Source organism: Gallus gallus, chromosome 28 (genome assembly GCF_016699485.2).
Source record: "Gallus gallus isolate bGalGal1 chromosome 28, bGalGal1.mat.broiler.GRCg7b, whole genome shotgun sequence".
NCBI lineage: Eukaryota > Metazoa > Chordata > Aves > Galliformes > Phasianidae > Gallus > Gallus gallus.
In genome coordinates, this window is record NC_052559.1 from 2,281,016 (window position 1) to 2,292,469 (window position 11,454).

Below are 11,454 nucleotides of genomic sequence, written 5' to 3' on the forward strand. Positions count from 1 at the left end.
CATGCCTTTACGATCCCTCAATCCTTTTCTTTCTGTCCTTAGCTGCATGCTCACAGCAGATCCCACAGCTCTCCACTCAGACTCCTGCAACTGATGCACAGCCACTGTGCTGCTGGTTGGGCTGGCACAGCCCAGCATCCGGTCAGCATCAGCCCAGTGTGCTCTTTGTGCTCTGGTCAGTGTGAGGAACTCAGGTCTTCTCACCTTCAGCCGCTGAGGTCAGAGCCCTGAGGCCAGCTGCAGAGCAGTGGACACAGTGCTACTGTACCTTCTGGCACGGGGAGAAACCAGAGTGCTGCAACTGCTCTTCAGGTGTGAAACTTGACATAGTGATACTTGCAGATTAAAAGAAACCACAAATGTGTTGATTTCCTGTACTATCCCCCCATCCTCTCTTCCCCTGAGAACAGCCCACAGCAAGAAAGTAGCTTCGGCATTACTTGGCTAGAGGAATCATCTCCCCTGCTCCTGCATGGCTCCAAGCACCCCACACCCATCTCTTTTCAACCACTTCCCACTGCTGCTTGTAGCCCCTTCTCCACTGCTCCTCCTCTTTGGGATTTGCTTCTTCTCCCCTTCAGGGCTGCAGGAGAGAACATCCCCAGTCCCTCCATTTCCCATTTGCTGCCTTGTCCTGCTGGTACCCAAGGAGATCCAGCCCTCTCCATTGTTTACCCCATCCAAAACTGCACATTTGACAAAAGAAGAGCCATTATTGTACTAATTGTTTCAGATAATGAAAGCTGCCGGGCTTGCCTGGAACGGAACTGGTCTATTTTGCTTCCACTCCAGCACAGAAATTAATTCATTAGCCAGGCTTCGATACAAGGTAATTTCATGTCGTTTTCAAGCTGGATAAACAGAGAGATGAGGTTTACAAAAGAAAGCAGCACTGCATGTGCCCAAAGAGGAGGCGAGGGGAATATTTCAGGTTTTCTGTGCTATGGGTGCGTAGGAAGGAGGCAGAGCACCCATCCACTGCTCCATGCACCGGGGTTCACCCGGTTCAGTTCTACAACAGCAAATATGGAGCTGACTCAAAGTCTCTAAATTACAAAGCTTCGGAAATCAGGGCTGGAAATCACAGAGAGGCTTTATGGCTAAAATTGGGCGTGGGTCCCAATTTTAAAATCAGATTTGGGCAGCAAAGGAAAAGAAACTGTGAGTTTCATGCAGGGTCTCTTACAAGTGCTGTCCACCCGCCACAAGAGATCACAGCCCCACAGACTTGCCATACCTCTTCAAAAACCTATTCTGGCTTTTTTTGGGGAGGTGTAGGCGCTGTCGCCATGCATTTCAGGCAACATTTTTCACACCTTTGCAGTGGTAGATGGAGCGATGATTACAGAGCCTTCCCTTAACAGTATGAGTTAATGATGACCTTTAGCTTAGGACAAAAACTGAATCATTACCGAGGTAGGAAAAGTTAGCAATGACTTCTGGAAACAAGCTCAGCATTCAGAATACATCACTGCCTGGCACGCTGTGTGGCTCTGAGTGCACCTGTATGGGCAACACTGTTCCGAAAATATATTTCTAATTTAATCTTGGCCCTCTTTCTGTTATAAAAGAATCAGAAAGGAAAATCTGAAAGCATACAAAACTATCAGCGTTAGCCATCTGCAGAATGAGCTGCTCCCTGCTCCGCATCGTGACCATGGGCAGCTCAGACTCAAATGTAAACTCCATCTCCCATCCCCAATCCCAACCCTGACCCCAATCCCAACCCCAACGCCATCCAAGAGGACTCTTCTGACTTAATCCCACTCTCTAAATAAGAGAACGAGTCCTTGTATGGGAAAGAAAGAAATGGAGGTGTTGTTGGTGGGCATTTCCACCATCTGCAGTGCCAGGTCATCTTGGTGGTGTTGGTGGCAGTAGCATTAATTGCAGTTGATTTGCAATCCTGAAGATTGCAGAGGGCTCAGTGCCTTTGTAACTGCTGGTCAGGGGCAGGTTCAGTGCTTGGGGGCTGTTTGCAGGGTGTGGATGCTTGAGAATGATGGTGTTTGGATCCAATATTGCTCCAGTGCCTTCCTAGGGATGCTCTCACTCTCTAGGGTGAGTTTCTGGTCCTGGACACTGGGTTTAGAGCTGGGTTTTATTGTTTCCTGTTCAAAGGGATTGTGTGGTGATAGATTTCAGTGACCACAGTCCCCTTGTTTCTCGCTGGCCCTAACAGCCACACAAAAGCTGCTTCTGAAGTGAGCTGCAGGCTGTGCTCTGAGCTGCCTGGACTGCACCTCTATTTTTTCTCCTGCTGAAAAGCCCACCCCAGGTTGCAGTTGTCCTTATGCTCATATCTAGCTGTCCTGACCAAAAACAGATCTGACCAGGATGGGAATAAAGCAGTGCTGGGATTTAGCTCCCTTTCGATGCAGAACACTTGAGGAGCCACTGTGCAACTTCCCAATGCCACCAAATGTCCATGTTCGTGTGCAGCTGTGCTGAGACGAAGTGATAATTAATGAGGCATCTTGGGTGTGCAGGGAATCTGTGTTTATGCTGCTCCCCCCCCCCAGCTCCTATCTTTCTCTTATCAGCGCCGCAGTCTTTCAAATGCGTGATCAAATACGCAGGAAAGGAAGAAAAAAGAGAAAAAGAAAGTATAACCCATACATCGCCCCGTAAATACAGTGCAATAAACGCAACTGAAGAAGTGTGAATACACTGAGCTATTCATCTTTAGGCTGCCTTTCTGATACCAGTTCTTCTGAAGACCACAACCTTTCATTTCTCGCACATAGCTTTACTCATACCTGATAAGTGTGCTAAAACATCAGAGGAGACTGGGGAGGTTTGACAACTCCTCAACCTCAAAGAAACAAACTACTCAAACAGCAACACTCGAGGATGAATAAAGCTTGACTGGCTCTATTTTTATTTATTTAAGTCTTAGCAGTTGTGCTGTGGAAGGGCTGGGTGTGGATAAATGAACCGTTAGCGCAGATCTGTGCCCAAATTCAAGCTTCGTCCCAAACCCTCATGGTTTGTCCCCCAGGACTGTGTTCCCAGCACCACTGCTTTCCCCAGGCTCCGCTGCCCAGAGCCCCAGCAGTTCTGTTGCCTCTATTTCTGCTTCGTTCTACCAAAAAAGCTTTGCTCAGTGATAACTGCACCTATTAGCCTGGGCTAAAGTGTGAGCAAACTCTCACAGCACCCCCTGAAATGTCTTTTTATTTTTATTTTTATTTTTGGAGGGGTGGGTAAACCCATCCTGTAAACCCCCCTCCCCAGTCTCCCCAGTGCTGACATCTGTGTTAAGCCAAACCTGGAAGCTGCCCACTGTTTGCTCCACATCTGGCTCCCGCCATTGCCACATCTGGCGCACATCTGGGAAGGTCACCCCCTGTGCAGGGGGCAACATGCAAGAGCTGCTTCGGTCCCACAGCTCTCAGCTTTTTGGATGTCTGGCCATAAAGTTTTGCTGCTCCGCTGCCTTTTGCACATATGGTGAGAGGGGGGTGCTACCCAGGCAGAGAGGGAGCCCTGCAAAATTTAACACTTGCGTTTGGTTTTCACATCTACAAACCCAAAATGCTTGGTGGTGACTCACAAAGCATGGAAGTGGTTACCTTGGCTGCTGGAGGTCAGTCCTATGGAAGGGATCAGAAGATAACATCGAGGTGGAAAAGCTCTTATTGATCCCACTCTATTTCCTACACCAAACAGTGCTGATGCAGCAAACTAGATGTGGCTTCTTGGCCACCCTGAGCTGGATTTGGAGTGAAAATGTTAATGTTTTGTCCTTTTAAGGGCTATGAAATGCAGATACATTACGTTGTAAGGTTTAAATCATTTTAGTTGGTAATAACTTTCCTTATTCAGCTCCTAAAGAAGTGGGGATAGAGAGCATTACTGCTAGGGCATCACCAGGGTCCCATGGGTGGAGGCAATGCCCAAAGCCATGGGGTCTGTGTGGGGCTGTCCCAGTCCCCCCTGCCCCTGCCCTCCCTTGGGAAGTGCTGGTGGGTCCCAGAGCTCTCTCTGTGCCCCAGCAAAGCACAGCACAGCTCAGCCCTCTGAGCACACTCTGACCTCCGAACGCTGGGCAGCACAGATGAAGATGTGATATGGGGGATGTTAGAGCCAACTGCAGCACGAGCTGCTCCCTCAGCCCACCGATGAGCCTGAGATGCTTTGGGCTATGTGAGGACACCCCATCACCTCCAGCATTTGGAAAAACCCTTCCCGAGCACGAGGTAGCCCTGCATGTGACTCACAGGGAGGTTTTGCTGCTTGGGAATGTTCCCACCACCGCAGCATTGCAATGCAGCAGCCAGCAATGGCCGGGGTTCTGCTGGGGTGCAGAGAACACAGAGTGAAAGGGAATGGAGCGCAAAGGCTGCGTGTAAAGGTTAACACTTGCTCCTGGCACAGATGAGCAAATGTCTGTGCTCTTAAATAGCAGTTGCTGACAATGTTGTCTGGCAGCTACTTGGTTTGTTTTTCTTTTTAAAAGACCAATAATCTCCCTTTTTTTTTCCACTTTACTCGTTCACACCCATGTAAAACAGGGAGTCTGATGAACATCCTTTTGAGATCTTGGGTTGTCACCACCTTCCCAGTGCGGTAGCATTAGTTCACACCTCCCACGCTCAGTGCCTTTCTTTAATACAGTAGAAAAACCTGGGCACTGCATCAGAAGATTACAACAGAAAAGTACTTTCCGCTAATTTATCACAACATTTTGACTAACCTCAAAATCTTACCATTGTGTTCTCGTACACCTCAGGTCCCTCACCTCTGTGAGATGCATGGCTGGGGGGGGGCTCACGCCCTGCTAAAGGTGTGTGGGGATCTGTGGGGCTCATTCACTGCATGTTCACTCCAGGTCACCAAATGGGTGACCAAGGGATGCTGGCACCATAGAGGTACTATGTGTGTGCCATGGTTGCCCAAGGAGGCTGTGGATGCCCCATCTCTGGAGGCATTGAAGGCCAGGCTCTGGCTCTGGGCAGCCTGGTCTGGTGGTTGGTGACCCTGCCTGTGGCAGAGGGGTTGAAACTACATGACCACTGTTGTCCTTTTCAACCCAGGCCGTTCTATGATTCTATGATTCACTCTGTCTGTACTCAATGTACAGCTAACTGGAGAGTCAGAATTAGAGTCCTGTCCCTCTTTTAAGCCTTTAGCAGAAAAAAAGTTACGGGCAGAAAGTCAAGAATTTGGCATTTAGCTGGTGCTGGGGTGCTCTGTGTTTCCCCTTTCAGCTCACAGGGGACAAATCTGCAGTGCACGCATGGGAGTGGAGTTTGCAGCTGTACAGGGCTAACAATGCACACACTACCTGCGGATTCAGCCCCATCCCAGAGTCCATCCCTGCTGGGGCAGGAGTGCTGCTGTCAGCTCAGAGGAACTGCTCACTCCTCCCAGGCACCTGGCATCTGTGGCCTGGGTTTCTAGTGAGATAAGAACTTGTTTTCTCCGGAAAGTTTCAGGGGAAATGAAGTAGTTAGTTTGAGTCAACACGAGAGCCAAATATTCTTTGCTTGTCAGAGAACTGTGGGAAAGTGCCCTGCAAGAGCCTGTGTCCCCAGTGTGTGCCTGCAGCATCCTCCTGCAAGCACTGCAGCATCCTCCTGCAAGCACTGCAGCATCCTTGCAGCATTCCTCCTGCAGCATCCCACATCCCTCCCACACCTCAATGCAGACTCCAAGCAGCCCCCAAAAGCCACGGGGTGACAATGAGATCAGATTGGGTTTGTCCCATGGCCTGAGGCAATAGGAAACTACCACCAGCTTAAAAGCTGGCACCAAATTCCATGTCAGCTTCCAAAGATCTGGGGAGTTTCATGCAATTTAGGTAAATTTAGCATGATTTCTCTCAGGGGCTGCCTGAGGGAAGGTTTGATGCTGAACTTGGCAGTATTTGTAATTTTTTCTGTGGCTTCTCATCCTCACTGCAGCATTGGTGTCCACAGCTGGGGGGAATGGAGCAGCCCACCCCCCACCCCACCTGTGGGGCTGCTCCTGGCTCCCAGCTGGTGGTGATGGACTGGGAGCTGCAGCTGTGACTTGGAATCTCTCAGCCCTATAAAACCAGGCAGGGGGATAGATTTCATCTTAAGAGAGAGCAAGGGTGGGAGCTAGTATTCTTTCTCTGTGTCTTCCCATCCCCTCAATGGTCCATTTGCAGACCACGTGGTCCAGGTAGGAAAATCATTGGGGTGGTTTAAGAGGGGAGGCACTGTGGGTTTTGGCTTTGGTTTCTGCCCTACTGGGTAGCTCTGAGCACAAGTGTGGGTGGGTTGGTTGGTTTATTTTTGTATTATATAAGTGCTAATGGCTTCTTGTGGCCTCAAGTGATGGCAAAGGCTGCAAGGGAGTTTGTGTGAAGGAAATAGAAGGCTTCTGCTTGGTGCCAGGGCTGTGGCTGCAGAGCTCTTGTGCAAATCACAGTGTGGAGCTCTGATAGCAGAGAAGCAGCAGAGGACCCTGTGGGGTCCCAATGGGCAGCATCACCTCAATGCTGCATGAGATGCAGGGATGGGACATGGGGTTGGCAGGCAGTGAGCAGGGATGGGGGAATAAGGAGCTCAGAGCAGGGTTTGGTGCCCTCCCATGAGGCTGCTGCTTGTGCCATGGTGTGTGTGTGTGCTGAGCAGCACCTGCAGCTGAATCTGTGCTTTTACCCTAAAAGCCCTTAGCTGGAACACTGTGGGGCTGAAAGGTGACTGTGTTCAGGTGGTACGAAACTATTTATTACTGTTTTCTGCTGCTTGGTCTGTAGCTATGATAAAACTGCACCAATGTTTCTTGCCGGCTTTGGGGTGTCCCCTCAGAAGCACTTCTGGTGGACAATGCACGGCCCTACCTCGTAGTACTCATTGCGGTGGATCCAGCACGACTGGAAGTTGCGGAGCGAGGCGAGGATGGATCCCCCTGTCCATGCTGCGTGCCGCCGCAGCGCCGAGCCCCCCACCTCCACTGTAGTGCTGGGCAGCGGGTGGCCTGCGAGCTCCTGGCACAGCCTCGTCTCCAGCCCCTTGAAGAGTGAGGAGCCCCCACACAGCAGGATGTTGGTGCACATGGTTGGTATGACTTCCTCCGGGAGCTGTGTGAGGCTCTTCCACACCGTCTCCTGGATCATAGAATCATACAGGTTGGAAGAGACCTCTAAGATCATCCAGTCCAACCGCCCACCTACTACCAGTATTGCCTGCTAAGCCATGTTCCCAAGTGCTACATCACCCCTTTCATTAAACACCTCAAGGGAAGGTGACTCCACCACCCCCCTGGGCAGACAGTGCCACTGTTTCTGAGAAATTCTTCCTAATATCCAACCTGGATGCTCACGAAGGACTCCCCCCAGCTGGATGGAGGGTTGAAGAGCACCTCTGGGCACTGGAAGCGCTCCTTGCTGAGGGTAAGTGTCATCCCATCGGGCAGGGAGATATCCATGGTGTGGGAGCTGGGTGGGAGGAGGCACTCGCTTTGGAAGTCTTCAGCAATGTAGCAGCAAGCACGCTTGATATCCTCCACCATGTGGCTCATCCCCTTGCTGAGCACGTGCCCCGTGTCCTCCAGAAGAGTTGAAAGGTACCATGTAAGGCATCGTCCTGCCACGTCTGTCTGCTTGGAGCTGCATGCCATGCTCCTGCCCTCCAGCACCGGCACAACGCGGGTGGCTGCGTGGCCCATGTCCAGCACCAGAGCACTGATCTTGCCGTGCGTGTAAGCAGAGAGGACCGGCTGAGGGGCCACAAAGAGACCCGGAGTGCCCAGCACCTCGAAGGCCATCTCTGCCATGTTCTCCCGGCTGCTGGTGGGGCTGAATAGTGGCTCTGTGAGGAGCAGTGCGTGGTCCTCGGGGTTCACCCGGAGCTCGTGCTTGAGGAGGTAATAGCATAGGTTTTCAGCTGCCTCCCAGTTGATGATGAAGCCATTGTGCATCACCTCCAGGGTTTCAATGTTAGAATACAGCAATGCCTCCTCCCCAATAATCACCCCAGCGCTGGCTCCTTCTGAGCCCATGCGATGGCCCACCAGGGTGCTGACCTCAGCACTGGGGGAATAGTGTCCAGAAAACCCTGCTCTGCAGCTCCTCGTGCCCATATCAATCACGATTGGGCCCGTTCTCAGCTCTGGGCCCTCACCGCTGGTGGAATTGACAGTACTGGAGGAGAAGTTGCTGACAGAGCCCAGCTCCAGCTCATCTGGGTGGCATTCATGGATCATAAATACTGGGGAGTATCTCCCTATCTGTAGAGAGTCCCCATCTTGGGAAGGCCCCATCCCACCTTCCTGTGGCCCCTCCATCTCAGAACGTTGCCTGGGAAACAGCTGGGCAGTGAATTCCTATGAGTGAGTTTGGGCAGAGCCTGCCAAACTGTGACGTGCTGGAGGGAACTGTGACGTCAGCCAGGCTGAGCTGTGGCAGCAGGGGAGAATACCATGCACGGCATCTGAAGGTACTGGCTGCTTTCTGGCAGGAGTGTGGGTGCACAACAAGAATGATGTCCATCGCCAGCTCACACCAGTATGTATGTTTTGGGGAGGGGTTGTGGTCTGCTCTATGGCTTGCTTTATTGTTTCTTGTAGAGCTGCTTGGCCAGAAACCAGTGCCTGGGGGCATCCCTTGTGGTACAGTGGGACCAGTAGCTTTGTGGTTACACACACACAAGGAAAACAGCTCCATGTGTCTTTGTGCTTATACATGCCCAAGGAAAACAGCCCTGTGCTTCCTGCTGGGCTCAGCACTCGCAGAATGCCCATGGTGGTGCTGCACTGTCAGCATGAGAGCTGATGAAACGTTGCATTGCATCAGTACTCCTTGTGCTGCTGCCTTGGACAAACTGCAGTGTGAAAAAGCTGCAATGTGAGAATGATTCCCTCATTTTCTTTCTCTTGCTGCCCCCAAAGCAGGTGGGTTTTACTGGATAGGAACGGGTGGGCCTTCTAAAGTAGAACCAGCAGTGCCTTTGAGGGAAGTGTGAGCTTGTTTCTTGCTGGAAGGTTGGAGAAATGCCACTCGGTGCTGGTGTTTTGCATGCTCCTGTCTGCACCAAGCTCATGGAATCTTATGGAGCAGGGTGGGGGAAAGGATGAGGGACAATTAGCAGTGAAACAGTGAGGGGGATGAGCAAGAAAGATGGGCTGCAATGCCATGGGGCAGCCTGGAGTCAGGTGCTGCCTGTGTGCAGGGCGGGTGGTCTGGATATGTCAGTGGCCGGGGTGGCTTGGGGGGAACTGAGTTCATGTCTCCGTTGAGGACCAAGAAGGATGGAAACACTACATGAGTTGTGCTGGGGATGGGAGGTTAGAGAGGAGCCTGGGTGATGCCCCAATGGCTTTCTGGTGACTGTTTTTCTATAGCCAGCAGAGTACTTTACTATATGAGAGCCCAAGTGAAGAAGAGTTGCTGAGAAAAGCAAGGAGAAGCAGATGAATCTTCTGTTATTGCAGTTCAGGCTTGTTTGCAGTGTTCAGCACCAAATGTTTAAAGAGCTGAAAAGGAGACTGTTGAACTGTCTGTTATGGAGCAGCAGTTACCAGGGCAGTGTTGGTGAGGTCTGGATGGAACCTTTAATAGGGAAAGAGAGGATGTGGGTCTTCCATGGAGTTAGGATGAATGCAAGGACAGAAATGCAGAGGAATGGCACTTGCACAGTGCAGGAATGGGACAGCAGATGGTGCTGGGAGGGAAGGAGGTGAGGCTGGCCCAGGGTGTGTCCCTGCAGCTCAGCTGGGGCCCTGACCCCAGCCCAGTCCCTGCCCATTAAGCCCCACCACAGGGAATTGTGGTGCCCCATTCCGGAAACTCTGCAGTGCCTGGGGCAGGTCATGGCCAGAGCTGGGCCATCTGCGTCACTGTGAGCTCTGGTTGTGAACCACAGCTCCATAGCAAACATAGGCACAGGTCCAAGCAAAACAGGGAGTGCGTTGTGACACCATGAGGGATGCTCAGCAGTGCCATGGTGTGTGCAGGTTGCTTCCTCTTGGGCAGCAGGCCCATAGAGGTGCTCATGGGGTATCAGCCATCCCCATGGCATGCTCAAGCTGCTGCTGCTATCTTAGCTTCCCTGTCCCCTCTCGGCTGCCTTGGTGCTCCTTAAGCATATTTCAGCTTTGTTAACTGCAGCATAGCTTTTAGGGGCTGGGCAGAGGAGACCAGCTGGCAGGACTGGGTTTGGCTGCTCTGCCCATGGTATCAAAAGTTAGTAGGGTTGGATTCATGATGCATGCCCTGATCTACCAAGGAACACTGGTGGCTGAGCCAGGGAGAGGAGAATGCTTGACGTCTCTGGCAGTGGCTCTTTCTGCAGAGGACATGTCTGAAGCAACACTTTAGGAAATGGGGTAGCATGGTATTGCTGGGATGTTTTTTTGGCTCTTTGGAGTGCCATCTAATAGGTCAGACAGGGTTGAGTGCTGCTGTGCTGCATCTAAGTTGAAGTTCTTCTGAATTAGATCAGTGTCTGTAACTTGCTGTGGTACAGGAAAGTTTTTTCCCAGTGCTCTCAGGTCTGTACTGGACCCAGGGTGCTGCCAGGAGCTCTATGGGGACAGTGCAAGGTTTTGTCCCAAGGGCTGCATGGGGCAGCAGTGCCAGCACAGGGGTTGCTGATGTGTTCTCTAAGACAAGTGCTGGCCCCTCCTGGTCTCAGCACCGCCCTGGGAGAGAAGCAGGAGGTGGCACAGCTCACAGCACTGCAGCAGCCCTGCTCTGTGGGCACGGTGTTTAAAAAAAAGAAAACTCAACACCTCTAGGAAATGGCCAAACAAATAGCAGCGTGGTGCATGCTGGCTGTCGCATCTCTGCATGCTGTGCTGTCCCACTGTTTGCATCCCTTGCACCTCGTTGGGTGAGAGGGAGCGGGATGCTGAGGCACAGCAGGGACATAGGACGTGGGGAAGAGGTGGGATAGAGCCTTCAAAGCTGGAGCTGGAAAATCCTTTGCTCACAGCATCGCTATCACAGCTGCTGTCACATGTGGGTGGCACAGAAACCTGTGAAGTCTTTCACAAGCAGCTGCGGAAAGCTTTTAAGCTGGTGATGCTGACATAATCCTGGGTGCTTGAAAACCTTTGTTTGATTAAGCAAAAAGGTTTCTATTCCTCAGGCTCTGCTTTGCACTGAGGAACCTGACCTGGGAGGTGAACCGGTCCAACCTGCACTGGGGAGGTTTGCTTTGAAAGTAAAAAGGCAGTTTGCATGGAAATGTTGCCTGCAGTGGAAGGATTAATGAGTAATCGTGGTTTCATTAACTCTAGTGCTTTCACTTTCAGCACAGAGTCTAATGATAGCACCAAATAATTACCTAGAGATCAGCACCAGCTCCCCCTGTGCTCTGCAGCAAGTTGAGGTGTGCAGAGCTCATGGCACTGCTGTGGTTGGAAGGGCAGGAGAAGTCCTAGTCTCCATAAAAGTTACATCAGGCCCTACACTGTAGGATGCTCAATCGGAGATCTTGGTGGGACAGATGCATTTTCTGCCTTGGGATGAAACTG

At 51.5% G+C, this 11,454-nt stretch overlaps 1 protein-coding gene across 1 annotated transcript; it reads right to left on the reverse strand.

Moving 5' to 3' along the window:
* Positions 1–6,682: 6,682 nt before the first annotated feature.
* Positions 6,683–8,277, reverse strand: ACTL9 (actin like 9). Its single transcript, XM_425897.6, has 2 exons — positions 7,288–8,277; positions 6,683–7,084 (listed from the first exon to the last, which is right to left on the reverse strand). Exons 1-2 carry the CDS (start codon positions 8,260–8,262, stop codon positions 6,782–6,784), a joined length of 1,278 nt encoding a protein of 425 aa, XP_425897.4. The 5' UTR covers positions 8,263–8,277; the 3' UTR covers positions 6,683–6,781.
* Between the last annotated feature and the right edge of the window lie 3,177 nt (positions 8,278–11,454).